Here is a 15,009-nt window from a genome sequence, read left to right as displayed (position 1 = left end):
GTGCTACCAGTTGTTTAGTATACAACTTCACGTATAAATTGACAGTCTCTTTTTTCAAGTCATTAAATTCCATAGTGTATACAGTCTTCAGTAATCATAATTATTTACTAAATCACATTTTTTCAAACAATGGAGTGTATTCCCTCTTCCCATCTTTTTCAGACTGCAAACATTTAAAAGCAAAATTGTCAAAGAAGATTCCAGATGAAGATACCCTCTATAGTCAAGCTGTTGCTAATACTTAACCTCAAAGCATTATCACAATCTCTAGAGTTGTGATGTCAATTCATTACTGATCTGTTAGCTTATTGGCTGTCTCCTCGCAAATATGTCATTAACTACTACCTGTATATGGCCTACCCACTAGGTGGACCTAGGTGATTGCCCAGGGTGCCAGAGAGCAGGGTTACCAGGGGAATCCAAAAAAGGCTTACGTGTGGCAACTGGCAGCACCAAGTGGCACCCCAGTGCTGCCACCTGAGTCATCTTGCTTGCCTTCTTCTGCTACTCCCCACAACCACTATGAAGGAAGGTAGAAAAAAGAGCTATTGTGTTGGGCTCTGCTCCTTCCCTTGGTCTTCATGTTGATTCAGAGGCTTGCCTGGCTTGCCTTCCCTTTCCCACTCCTGCAAAGGAGGGAGGAAGAGCAGGAGGCCACCAGCTCCACCATTGTCATCCTCTGCTCTCTCTTTTTTTCATGGAGCTCAATGCTAACCTGAGCCGGGGGGAGTGCAGCAGGTTGGCTGGCCTAGGATACCAAAAACCCTTGCCCCAGCCCTGCTACTACCCAATTTGGAAGACTGGGTGAAGGATCAGAATAGTATAGCAGAAGAACAGGCAAGATTCTGCAAAGAAAAGTGCCATCAATCAGTGTGGTGTTCAACGTCATTTGATTCCAAAACGAAACCTACTGTGCTGAGAAACTCACTTGGTGATCATTATGGGCCAGTCACTTTCTCTTAACTTACCTCACAGGGTTTTTGTGAGGATAACAAAAAAGAAAGTAGAACCATGTGTGCCACTTGAGGATGGATAGCCAGGGAAGTACAATACACACTGGTCTTTTGCCACACACACCCAAAATTTAGACAAAAAATGGGAACAGTTATGTTCTGATGGCTTTTTTGGTGTAGTGGTTAAGAGCTCGAGACTAATTTGGAGAACTGGGTTTGAATCCCCACTCCTCTGCTTGAAGCCAGCTGAGTGACCTAGGTTAGTCACAGCTTCTAGGAGCTCTCTCAGTCCCACCCACCTCACAGGGTGTTTGTTGTGGGGATAATAATAACATACGTTGTAAACTTCTCTGAATGGGTATTAAGTTATCCTGAAGGACTGTATATAAATCGAATGTGCATTTTTTGCCATTTTTGTGGGTGTTTCCATTCCTGCCCTGCCCCTTACTCCCTGCTAACTGAAAAAAATATTTTGACACATCATAATTGAGTGAAGAATTATGAATCATTTTCTAACCATGTTTGTTCCAAATGTACTGAGATTATAAACTCTAATAGTGCCAGGAAATACCTTGGGTAGGTTAAAAAACGCTATATTAAAAAAAAAGATAGGTTAAAAAACGCTGTTATTCAGTTACTAATGAGATGTATTTTTGATATATGACTCTATCAGTGCTGCTGTTTTTCTATGATTTAACTTTCTACTCCAAAAATAAGTTTTTTATAGCCCCTCTAGTTTTAGACTATGGTGCATCTGTGGTCAGCCAAGGATGCTTTAATTTATATGCTGTTATTGTTCATTGCTTGCAGCCCAAAGGAAAGATTTTTGTATGGAATCTTTGGTAGGTGTGTTGACAAAAATTATTTTGATAAAAATGTGCTACCTTTTTTTTAAAAAAATCCTGAGACAAACCTGGGATTAACAAAACTGGTTTGTTTGCCATTGCAGCTCAAAAAGCCCAATATACATTTGTGTAGCAGGAAACAGTAATATTGACACAGAAATTATGTTTTAAGATGATCTGTACATTCTGTAGTGATGAGATTTGGTTTCAACTAAGCTAAAACATTTATTAGATTTTTTTAAAATGTAGCATTTAGAAACGCAGTCGTAAGAATAAATGGTTTCCAGAATCTCATGATTTAATTTTGTGCCAGTGGCTCTCCAGGATTCAGTCTCAATAGCAGTTTCAATGCCAAAGTACAGCTGTGAAAAATATGAAAAGGCCACTGAGCAGGCCAAGCATGTCAGAGGATTAGATTAAAGGGCCTCCATATCAGAGTCCCAGACAGATTTGCCCCAACACCAGTCTAGAAATCAAGCTCTGCAGAAAGTTGCTTCTTAAATTTCCATTTAGAGCTGTTTCCCTGATGGAATGTCATTTCTGTTTGTGGATGAGAGGTGATAAGATCCACCAATTCTCCTGTACTACTGCAGACCCCTCTTTAAAAAAAATTAAGTTATTTAACAATGGGCAATTACGCATGTCCCGGCATAGTGCTATACTCGCACAACGAGGGCATCTTCCTGGTGCAATTTCTGACATCATCACGTCTTGAGAGCGGCACCGTGGCATGATGATGTCAGAAATTGTGCCAGGAAGACACCTCATTGCGCGAGTATAGCGCTATGCTGGGACATGCGTAGGGATGCCAGACCCCTGGGATGTGCTCCCCACATCCCGCCCCACTTACCTAACCAGCGGGGGGCATGCAACTTCCCTGAGCACTCCCCACAGCGCTGTGCACGTGTGTGTGCACCAGCCACCAGGATCGGGCCCGTTTGGGCCCGGCTTGGGGTCGCTGCAAGCGCAGGAGCGCTCCTGTACTCCCCAGGGGCTCAAAACGGGCCCAATTCATGGCAAAACGGGCCCATTTTTCAGTGCTGAGGAGTGCAGGAGCACTCTTGTGCTCCGTAGCACTTCAAAATGGACCTGTTTTGGTGCAGTTCGGGCCTGTTTTGAGGCGCTGCGGCGCGCAGGAGGGCTCCTGTGCTCCACAGCAGCTCAAAATGGGCTGAATCTGTGCCAAAACAGGCCCATTTTCGGGCACTGTGGAGCACAGGAGGGCTCCTGTGCTCCACAGCGCCTCAAAATGGGCCTGTTTGGGCATGGATTGGGCCTGTTTTGAGCCCCTGAGGAGCCTGGATGCGCTCGCAGGGGCCGCACGATGACGTCACTCCTGAAATGACATCATAATGGTTGTGGGGGTGCGCATGTGCGATTTGCGCACCCCCCCTCTCCCCCAAGGTAAGTGCCAGGCCCCTATCCCCGGCCAGTAGGTTGAGGGGGCCTGGCCACCCTAGACACGCGGAACAACAAAACAAAAATATTTGTACTCAAAACAGCATAAATGGAACAGACCCCTCTTGCAGACCCATCTTTTTGACCCCTACGCTGTTCCTGAGGGTCTGCCGATGCCCTGAGAACAAAATTCCAGGGGCCTCAGGAGGCTGCAGGTAGGCCCGCTCTACAAAATCTGTAGATGGTTGGATGCGTGCCTCTAGAATTATTTGGATATTTTAAAAATGCTGCAAGAAAGTGGCTGCAATCAATTACAACAAGTTCAGTATAATTAAGGATGCAAATCTCTCTAGGCAGCTGTTTTCCCAGGGCAGGTTAATGTACATTGTAACAGAAGGCTTTCCATTTGCAGACCTGACAAATACAAATGCATAACTGATGTGTAATACTGATTGGGGGGGGGGGGTCACAAGTCAAGACTGGTCTCTGAACCCTGTAACATCAAATCTTTGTCACCTCTGCTCAAATAGTTATTCTTTAATATTTATACTGTGGTACAGCAAAAAAGCCCCTGAAGACCCTGCGGTCTTAGCACCACTGTTTGGTCCACCACTAGAGTCTGCATTTGAGGAACAGAAGTTGGAAGGTAAGTGGAAAATCCAGTGTTGCTGACTGTGCTGTAACTGAAATGTTAATTCTATGCATATAGCTTTCTGGGCCAGAGAGGCGAGTAATAAGTGGGGGGGGGGGAATAAATACATACCCATAAATACATACCTTGAATGGAGAGCCTAGTGTAGTTCTGCAATCACACCCTTTTAGACAATGAATACGAGAACTGCTCTGCAAGAACCACTGCTTCCTGATTCCAGTAGAATCTAGTTCTTGGCCAGAATTTTTTTTTTTTTGGCAGGGGGAAGTTAAGTACAAAAACTGGGATTTTTTTTTCTTTTAAAGAGGGGGGAGCACAGAATAAATTATTAAATTTATAACTACTCTAGTATCCTGAAAAAAGTTTTTTTAGAAGCCTGACAAAAGTATACCAGGTATGTAGGGTAAAAAAATTATGACGAAGCTGAGTTCAGATACATGTAAAGGAGCAAGGGTAGAGAAATGTGAAGGTTGTCCCAGAGCTGAAAAACACACTCCCGGTTTAAGAGGGAGGTATGTCTGTGTGTCCAGGCTAAATCTGTCTGTGAGACTATTTGATACAGGAAAAACTGGGGAAGAAAATGCTTAACAACTGCAAGGTATAACTCCCCAAACTGGAAACATCCAATGTGTGTGGGGGATGTTTGTTTTCTTCCCTCTAAAGTACCCAGTGACAACTGCCTTAACTTGTTTTTAAACTTGGTATGAAATAAACAAGGATTCTTTGTGGACCTCTTTTTATCCCATACAACTGGGGCCTTTCTTAACCATTTCTGCTTTAAGCTGAACCAAGGAAGGTTGTTGAATTTCCAATAACTTGTAGCCTAGAAAAAAACTGAAGTCGGGCCTACCAAAGGTAGTAATGTTGCCTTATTCACCTTTTGTTGAATATATGCATTCATTAGTATGAATAGGCAAATACACAATTATAGGTTTCTAAAATCCAGCATTGACTCAGGACAGGACAAATGCCAATGTAGGTATCCATCTCAAGATTCCTTTTTTTGTATATCGGTGTCATTATTCTCATTGTCAGAAATCTCATTGTCAAAAAAGTAGGTACCCTATAATGGATGCACAGCGAAGCAAATGTCTCTTTCATTTTGATTGCTTGCTTTAGAAAAGCAAATATTGCTCTCTATATCAGACCTGTGTATGTCAGCAGAGTGAAAAATATTCATGCAACGGCAGCATTCCCCACCATAGAGAATAATCTGTGTCTTAAAAATCAACCTGCCAAGTAAACTTTACAGACCAGTGCTCAATTCAACTGATGCAGTAAAAGAGAGGCTATAATTGGAATCAAGTTCTTATGTTACTTCTAGATTTGTGTGCATCATGTATATATGTATGGCTTCAGCTCCCATAGATCAACCTGAGGTATGGGGTTCTGTGCAACCAGCAAATCCAAGTGTAGAATCTCCAAATCCACCACGACCTTTCCCTGCCGGAAGTAAGTATCTAGTATTTCAAATTTTTTGCTGTTTTTTAAACTCTGTGACTGAAATGTTAGATAGATACAAGTGGCACAGTTAAGGATTAATGTTCAGTGCACGATCATGGAAACTAAGTGATATTGGTTGAATTATGCATTGGAAGTCCAGCTTTCAGGACTGGGCAAAGAGACTGTTCTCAGTCCCTGGAGAGAATAGCCTTTGTTTGCGATCTCAATTTGCAATGCTAAACCTGACTCCTTATCAGAAAGATAATCACCTAGCAACAAGTGCAGCATGCCATAAATAATGAGTGCTACAAATTTGATTCGTGGCTGAGAAAAAGCAAAATAAAGGTTTTAACATAATTTTAAAACATTTTAAATAGCACATATGCTCTGGAGACTGAAGACAAAAGTTTTATCTCATGAAAAGTACAACACTACCAGGTCAAACTACATATTTGTGATTAGATTATTTTACTAATTTAGAAAATGAATTAACAAAACCCATAGCACATTTGTAGTTCTTTTTTTTCCTGGAGTTTTTTTGCGGGGAGGGGGGACATTCAGAAGTCAGATTTGGGGGGGGGTTCCCCAGAATTCCCTGGGTTTGTTATTCCCTGTGGGAGATCTTTCCAGGGGGTTGGAGCGGCTGCTTTTAAAGCAAATAACACCAAAATTTTCAGGAATCCTAGGACTGTCTGTTTTCTAAAGACCCATCCAAGTTTCAAGCAAATTGGATCAAGGGGCTCAATTCCACGAGCCCATGAATGAGCTATCCTATTTGTCTCCATTATTTCCTAAGTGGAAAAGATCCATAGTTCTCCAAGGCAAAGAAAACAATAGCCAAATGTACAAGCGCATTCATTGGCCAAAAGTCTCCAAATGCAAATATTTATTTATTTATTTATTTATTTATTTATTTATTTATTTATTTATTTATTTATTTATTTATTTGTTCAATTTATATACCGCCCATCCCAGGGGCTCTGGAGGGTGAACAGTTAAAATCGATAAAAACAAAAACTAAAATCAATATACAAATAATAAAACAAATTAACAATGTGCAGTGGTAGGGAAAAATAGAACCAACAAGCCCTGCAGAGTAATATGAAACCAGAGAATCCCAGAAGAACGTGAGCCAATGGAGCAAGCTCAACACAACCAATGTCAACCTGTGAGGTGGGTAGGGTTGAGAGAGCTCTGGAAGAGCTGTGACTGACCCAAGGTCATCCAGCTGGCTTCAAGTGGAGGAGTGGGAAATCAAACCCGTTTCTCCAGATTAAAGTCTAGTTGCTCTTAACCATTAAACCAAACTGGCTCCATTAGCCATCATACATTTGCAATGTGATCTCTAGTGCCTCTTCCATTTCCAAATCCAGCTTGATCATCTGGCATTTCTCATTCCATATATGGTAAGATTCTTTGCTGTAGAATTTTGAACAGTTTGCATGGGAAATGAATGCAATAATCTTGATAGTTGCTGCACTCTTTGGCATCCCTTTTTTTGAAATTGGAATGTAGACTGAGCGTTTCCAGTCTGTGGGCCATTGTTTTGTTTTCCATATTTGTTGACAGATTCTTTTTAAAATGTTGATGGACTCAATTTCTGTAGCTTGAAATAGCTCTATTGGTATTCCATCTACTGAAGGTGCTTTGTTTCTCCCAATTGCTTTGAGTGCTGCTTTTACTTCACTTTCTAAGATTTCTGGTTCTTTGTCAAAAGATTCTTCTTTGAAGGTATCTGTCACCCTTCCATCTTTGTATAGTTCTTCAGTGTATTGTTTCCATCTTTCCTTTAATTTCTCCTGATCAGATACTTTGTTTCCATGTTGATCTTTCAGCATCCCAAGCTGTGGCTTGAATTTCTCTTTGATTTCTTGGATCTTGTGGAACAGATCTCTTGTTCTTCCTTTTTTGTTGTTTTCTCCTATTTTTTGCACAGATTATTATAATAGATTTCTTCATCTCTGGGTGCAAGTCTCAGAGAAGCTAGATTTAGAATTCTGACTCTATTTCTGTTTCCTTTTACTTTGACTATCTTTAGCAATTTTACGAGTTTCCTCTGTCATTCATTTAGGCTTCTTCTTTCCTTTGACTACCAGAATACTTTACACATTCTTCTTTAATAACGTCTCTGATTTCAGCTCATATTTCTTCTGGTTCATAATCAATTAAACTTAGTATTGCAAATTTGTTCTTTACATGGTCTTTAAACTCTTCAGGAATATTATTTAGAGTGTATTTTGGCATTATGATTATTTTAGTGTTTCTCTTCAGCTTTATTCTGATTTTCAATATTAGCAACTCATGATCTGTATCACATTCAGCTCCCGGCCTTGTTTTATTATTTATTTATTTATTTATTAGACTTATAGTCTACTCTCCCCACAAGACAATAGCAGAGACAACAGAGCTTTTCCATCTTCTACTTCCAATTATGTAATCTATTTGGTTCCTGTATTTGGTCACCCAGTGATTTCTACATATACAATCATCTTTTTGTTTGCCTGAAGCATATGTGTACAATGAACAGGTTGTTGGCTTCAGAAAATTCTAATGAGTCACTCTCCTGCATCATTTCATGATCCTAGTCCAAATTTTCCAACAATGTTTGATTCTGCTTTGTCTCCTACTTTTGCGTTCCAGTCACCTATGATTATCAACATATCTTGTTTAGATGTATGATCAATTTTTTCTTGGACACTTGTATAAAAGTTTTTGATTTCTTCCTCCTCAGCACCTGTAGTTGGGGCATATACTTGAATGATGGTTATTTTAACAGGTCTTCCATGAAGTCCAATTGATATTAATTGGTCAGATTTTGCATTGTAGCTCTTGACTGCTTGTGCTATGTCTTGCCTCACTATTAGAGCAACACTGTTTCTTTTGAGTTTGTCATTTCTGCAATAAAGCGCTTTATGGTTTTCTGACTGAAAATGTCAGAGCCAGTTTGGTGTAGTGGTTAAGAGCACGAGACTCTAATTTGAAGAGCTGGGTTTGATTCCCCACTCCTCCACTTGAAGCCAGCTGGGTGACCTTGGGCTAGTCACAACTCTCAGGAGCTCTCTCAGCCCCACCCACCTCACAGGGTGTTTTGTTGTGGGGATAATAATAACATACCTTGTAAGCCACTCTGAGTGGGCATTAAGTTGTCCTGAAGGGCGGTATAGAAATTGAATGTTATTATTATGTTATTATGTCCTGAGTTGGTCCACATTAGTTCACTCACAGTCAGGACTGCAATGTTTAAACATTCCATTTCTTGTTTTACAATTTCTAGCTTACCTGGCTTCATACTTCTCACATTTCATGTCCCTATTATGTGTGTTGCACAACTTTGGACGTTCCACTATATCTTTTTTTCATTTTGGATTGTCTCATCATAGGGTTTTCAAGATAAGCGATTAGCAAAAGTGGTTTACTATTGCCTTCTTCTGTGCAGAATTAACCAGGGTTTTGCTGAAGTGACACTGCCGTTGTCTGTGAACGATCCTCTGCCAGTGTCACTACTGCTGCTGCCCTGTAGCTAGCCTTCAAGAATTCCTCCCATCACCATTGGAACATTTAATTTTCTTCTGCTGATGTGACTGTTGATTCCTGAAGGAGGATGGATGCATCGTAGTCTGGTGTCTCAGCTTTGACCTTCCCGCCTTAAGTAACTCTTCCAGGAGTTTAGACTCTTGACTAAGTCTGTGCTCCTAACTAGAGATGGGCATGAATCGAAATACAAACCAAAATTAAGCATGAACCAGGCCGGTTTGTGGTTCGTGAACCACTGTTCATCAGATCCCATTTCTGACCAACCGCCACGAACTTTTAGGCTGGTTTGGTTCATTTTTTGGTTCGTAACTGCAGACAGCCTGGTGCCAATCAATCAGTTTCCTAGGTAACAGGGGATGGACTTCCTGCAGACCTTCTGCTGACCTGGAAGTGAACTTCTGCTGGCCTGGATGTGACTTTCTGCTGATCTGGAAGTGATGATTTGCTGACTCGGATGTGACGTTTTCACAAACCAATCGAACCAGTTTGCGATCCAGGGGCAGGTTCGTGAAAGTTTGTGGTTCATGAAATTTGACAAACCATGAACCGCATGGTTTGGGTTTTTCCGGTTCGTGCCCATCTCTACTCCCAGCAGTGTTGCTTTCAGCTTCACTGACACACTCAAACCCCATCACCATGTTAAGGTGTGTATCCAAGAGAGAAATGATTGATATAAATGTTAGAAATACACAATCTGCAGTCTTGGAGGAATAACTAATCTGAAACTCAACCCCTCAAATATCCCTCCTCCCATGCTTTCATCAGCTCCCCGGGGCTTGAGTAAACTGATTATCCCTCCCCTACCTTTCCCCCTGTAACTGACATTCAACTACTCTTGACATTCCATCCATCCTGGAGCATATTTACTCCTAAGTAGTCCAGTTTTGATGTTCTCCCCCACACCTTTTTGTTAATGTTACAACATCATATTTTCTGCATACCTGGTGACTCTTTTAAGTAGGCCAAGACCTCTACCTCCTCTGAGGTGGGCAGTTTTTACTGCTTTTATCATCCTTACAGGGACAAGCCATTTTATTATTATATGTAGTAACGGTTCAAATCAGTTGTGTGCTGTTGATGCTAACAGCTTTTTTGTAAAATGCTGATGGAAGAATTTAAAACAATGATAAAATGATTTTTAAAGAGGAAAAGGTTATCTTGGACATGCTTAAACAATTTATTGACATTTCTCTGAGTAGCAGCGATGCATATTAATTTACCTGTAATCATCACCTGTTAGAGCAACCTATAAGCAGCATATTCTTCCATGATAAAATAGCAGCTGTAGTCCTTATCAGTGGAATGTTGCAGAGTTGTGACAGATGTGCAATTAACCTTTCCTGAGAATCCGCCATTCTCTTGGTAAGAAGCATATATGAAAAGCATTTTTCTGACACACATTCTGTAAAAAATCTAAAATGACTAAACAAATAGAGTGAATAATTATTTATGTAGGCTTGAATAAATTCATTAGTCAAGATCCAGAGATCCATATTAGTGGAAGCATTCCCTTTTGATTTCAGAAGAATAGATATGAACCTGGGGTTTTTGGTTTTGTTTTGTTTTTCAACTTGTGTTGTTAGCCAAGTTATTCTCAACATTTTTGGAATTGTGATTCTACCTACCCACAACATTGATTTATTGTCTGATTTCATGACATTCCCTTTCCTCCTAAATAGAATAAATTGTTTAATAAAACTGAACTTCCTTCTGAGTAAACCTGTTTGTGATTGCTCCTATATATAGGCTAAACCTTTTTTTAAACAACAATCATATTTAATTCAGTTAGGAACAATTATTTTCATGTAGCATTGTACTTCAGATTATGTATGCCAGTTTAATAAAGTGACATTTGCAGAAAATAACTTCCCCACCTACTCCTACCAGTCTGCTATGCTTCCTGAAAATCAGCTCCTGAGAGTTGGTGGTCATTTGCACAATAGAAAGGAATGTTAGACCCAAAAATTTACCCTTTTCAAAACTGTCCAGAAAGAAAGAGTTGTATGGAACTATATTTTTAAAATTAAAATGAATTGAAAGTGTTTTGAAAATCTTTTGAGAATTCCACAACACCACTTAAGAGTAATGCTGAAGTGTTGAAACCCAGGGATGGGAATCGCTGTATTCATCATGTTTTTGGGTTGTCCCTGACGTGAAGAACTGTATTTATGCAGAACTTAATTTTTATGGAGACATAGTTTAATTTGCTTTACTGATCTGACTGAGTTACAGATTTTTATTTTATGATCTTCTTCAACTCTTAGTTAATATCTCTATCTGCCTCTCTTCACAGCACCTCCACCACTTCCTCCTAAAAATATTCCAGCTACACCTCCCCGCACTGGTTCTCCTTTAACAGTTGGAGTAGGTAAGAATGTTTGACACAAATGGCTACTGGTTCTGCAGATCACAATAATGACCTTAATATTAATGACCTTAATGTGAATTCTGAACTTCTAATGGTAAATAAATATAACCCCCACACAATAAAACTCATTTTATACATACCTAATTTCCATGCATTTAATATTTCCATCCATTTTAGAAGATGTTTTGCTTAAAAAAGTCTAATACAGGATTTTTTCTCACAGCCCTTGAGATTTTGAAATTAATTTTACTATCATATTATGTTCAAATATGGCTTTCCACGAAAATACAATTATAGTGTTAAAATTTTGTATCCAGTGATTTCTCAGTAACTTTGTAGACTCCCAGCTGTGTGTTTCACCCATTTTTATTTAAGGAAGAACTTGGGAAGCTTTCATTAGTCTGCCATTCTTAATACATTGAGGGATCCTGCTGAAATTGGCAGAAGGCCCAGTTGGTAAAATAAGAGTAGGCTGTATCTTGAAATTAGAGAGATAACCATTCTAGTGAAATAAGATCATATAAGAATCTTTATTGAATAAAAAGAGATTGTGGCAGAAGGAAGCAAGAAATAAGGTGCTTGTACATGTAAAGAATTCATGCCAATAGTGAATATGATCAGTTGTGTGATCTCACTTGTAAGAGCTGGAAGTGCCATTGCTTTGAATAGAATTTATACATCTGGCCTATGTGCTCAAAGAAGTGAAAGCAAACTAGTCTTCTGAAAAGATAAGCATGCTATAGAACATCAGTGTTATTTTGTGTAATACATATTACCCGATATTTTAACTGTTTCCCTACTGGTATATAAATTTTCAGCTAAAAAAATTGTTTTATTCATGAATATTGTATTCATATACACTGCCACTTCCCCCAGTATGTTTACTCCTGGGCAAATGTAACACGTGCTTTCAAAATTAATATTAAATTAAATGTATATCCATATGTGGTGTTTTATTTCCTAGGTCGGTTACATACACAAACAATACATATATTCCTAAAATATAGGTTTCTCTGTGACAAGTTACAAAATGTCATTTTCTCTAATTTGCATCACTTTGAACTTACAGATAAAAGAGTTTTCAGAATTGTAGCAGCTTCATCTCCTTATCTGTGTGTACAGACTGGGTATCCAAGAGATATATGCCCCACCTGTTACAATGCCCAGACTTCAAAAGGCTTAGATTACAGTAACTCTTTATAAGTTTGTATTCTGTACATTTGAATTCTTCAATGTGATATAATTCTGGATAACTCTGGTCAGGCCTAATTCAGATAAGAAGCCTTAAGCATCTATTTAGCTTTCCTATATCAAATCATTTAATTCCAGGTAAGAAGTACATCACAAAAATGCTTTAGGTTTGTTACCAGATATAGTGCACAAGTAAATATTATTATAGAATCTTTGCTTCTATTCTAAGCCTTTAATAAAACATGATTATTCAACATTCTTAATATTATGTAAATCAACAGAAAAGCATTCCATCCTTTATAACTACATATATAATTAAAGGACAGCAGTTACATGAATCCAATAAAGTATCTTATTCCAAAGATAAACCGGTCACAGGCAAGGAGCCCCTTCTAAGAAGAAATTCAATTCAGCATCTGTTTAGAGGATTTTAGCATCATCTCCTAACAATAGATAACTGTCCCATTAGATAATGGAAAAGACCAGAGTCCAGTAGCATCTATAAGACTAACAAAATGTGTTGGTATCTGAAGAAGTGATCTGTGGCTCATAAAAACTCATAACCTACCACAAATGTTGTTAGTCTTATAGGTGCTACTGGACTCTCTTTTCTACTGCTATGGACAGACTAACAAGGTTACTCAGCTTGACCACTTGATAATGGCACACATTCTTGGCTAATTATCTTGTAAATTTAGACACCATACAAGGTTATCTGTACTTCAAATGTCTTCCTAAATATATGAAAACTGTTAGTTCATTCTTGCTACTTTTTATCTTAACAACATCTATATAAAATTAGTGATTACAAGTTTATCATATACATGAATATCTTTTTGACCCTCAACCAATATACCCATTCTTTAATCATATTGTCACTTCTGTGAATGTGGACATTACTGCCATTCTGACGCTCCCTGTAGCTGGGCCTCAACACCTAGAATATATTGATATGGGTTAGGTGGCTCTTTTAATATATACAAGGGCATACAATTGCTACTCCTTTGTTTCATGCTCCTCTCCAAGGTTGTTCTGTTCTGAGCCTCTAATCTTCCTCTGAGTCATGTCTAGCTATGTGGCAAGGCTAGCTCTGTTTCTGCATGCAGAGACATCTATTATTTTCTTGGTCAAATCTAGCAACAATTCCCCAATATTTCTGGCTATATCCATGACGTTTAAAGACATAAAAACTGATAGAAGAAAAAATAGAAGTCCAAAAAACCATCAGAGTGCTTATTCATTGTCCCATTCTTTGGGTTTAATCTGATAAACAGCCCATTGGATAGATTATCCACATTTGATCACAAAATGAGCTAACAGAATGTTACAATCATCCCTAATTACCAACTGTCCGTTTGATGGTCATGGAATACAATACGGAGACCTGATGAAAAGGTGTATACTACCTACTATCTACTCCCATATTTCTTGCTCTGTCTCTCCCCACTTCTGAAGTTAGAGGAGAGGAGAGGGTCTTTTGACAGTGTTGCTTTAGCTGTTGAATACCTTCATGAATAATGTTCACCAGGTATCTAGTCTGTTGTTTTAGGTGCTGGGTGAAGATCTTTTTATTTTCCCAGGTATTTGTCTGATTTTAGTGCACTCAATTTTATGTGTGTTTTTTGAAAGTCTTACATCCTACTGAACCATTTTTATCAAGTTTCCTTTTTTTGCTTCTTATCTTTTGTGCTTCAGATTTTTGAATGCTATCTTGCTTATTGGTTTCATAATTGTTTGTGCTTTTTATCTTGACCTTTGTAAGCTGCTTTGAGCATTTTTTGCAAAATGCAGCAAATATCCTAAATAAATTAACATAATTCTAGTATTACAGAAGTTGTACATCTCTGGTAAATGTAACATACATTTTAGCCAGCTCTGTACCTCAGTTTGCCCCTCTTGCTGTAACAACATAAAAATAATAATTTAAAGCTAATAGTAAACATGTTAACTGTGTACCAGAGATTTGCACTTGAAGAGGATTCCCACTTCTGTGTACACACAAGCATTTTTCAAAACCACACACATGCTTACTGAAAATTACATAACTGTGCAATCCAGAAAAAGTGTGAGACACCCTGCACAGTGCATTTGAGTGTGTCTTTCCCTTTAGGTTGGAATGTGAAGCCTCTACTCAGGGCTTCTGTTTCATGTCTATTGTGTTCAGAAACTGAATGCTCACTTTCAGATGTTCCCAAATCATTGCAAAGGTATAATGCATCCATTAGTTACGAAATGCCTTCATATTTGTATAGTTTGTTAAGTAAAATACACAAATAGAAAAGTATAGATTCTATTTGTGCTGCTTCAATGTAGCTATATTCAATGAATTTTGTTTTTCTGTTGATTACAAATGCTCACCCATTAATAGATGGTAACAATTAACTTAAAAATACATTACATTAAAATAGTACCACAAAGTATACTGCTAAGCACAAATATGCATGGTGTATTTATATTTTCAGCATCAATATTCATATTTGCATGCAAGTCACCATGTTTGAATTTTAGGATGTTTGAAATTCTTGCTTGTAAGAACTCGCCAAGCTGGTTGAGTTCTCCAGATAGCTTCCTAGATAATGATATATTCTATTTCAGTATAGATGTATGAAATTAAATATATAGACA

At 38.6% G+C, this 15,009-nt stretch overlaps 1 protein-coding gene across 1 annotated transcript in view; it reads left to right on the top strand.

Annotated features, from left to right (window-relative positions):
- The window catches only part of SGIP1 (SH3GL interacting endocytic adaptor 1), a 174,280-nt gene that overhangs the window by 78,880 nt on the left and 80,391 nt on the right, over positions 1–15,009 (top strand). The window contains exons 13-15 of the mRNA XM_054980385.1: positions 3,757–3,842; positions 5,208–5,300; positions 11,119–11,193. Coding sequence (XP_054836360.1) covers positions 3,757–3,842; positions 5,208–5,300; positions 11,119–11,193 — 254 coding nt within the window. The remainder of the gene's footprint in view (positions 1–3,756; positions 3,843–5,207; positions 5,301–11,118; positions 11,194–15,009) is intronic.

Source organism: Eublepharis macularius, chromosome 5 (genome assembly GCF_028583425.1).
Source record: "Eublepharis macularius isolate TG4126 chromosome 5, MPM_Emac_v1.0, whole genome shotgun sequence".
NCBI classification, from domain to species: Eukaryota; Metazoa; Chordata; class Lepidosauria; order Squamata; family Eublepharidae; genus Eublepharis; species Eublepharis macularius.
The sequence above is the reverse complement of the archived record's forward strand: the minus strand, read 5'-3'. Positions and strand labels throughout refer to the sequence as shown.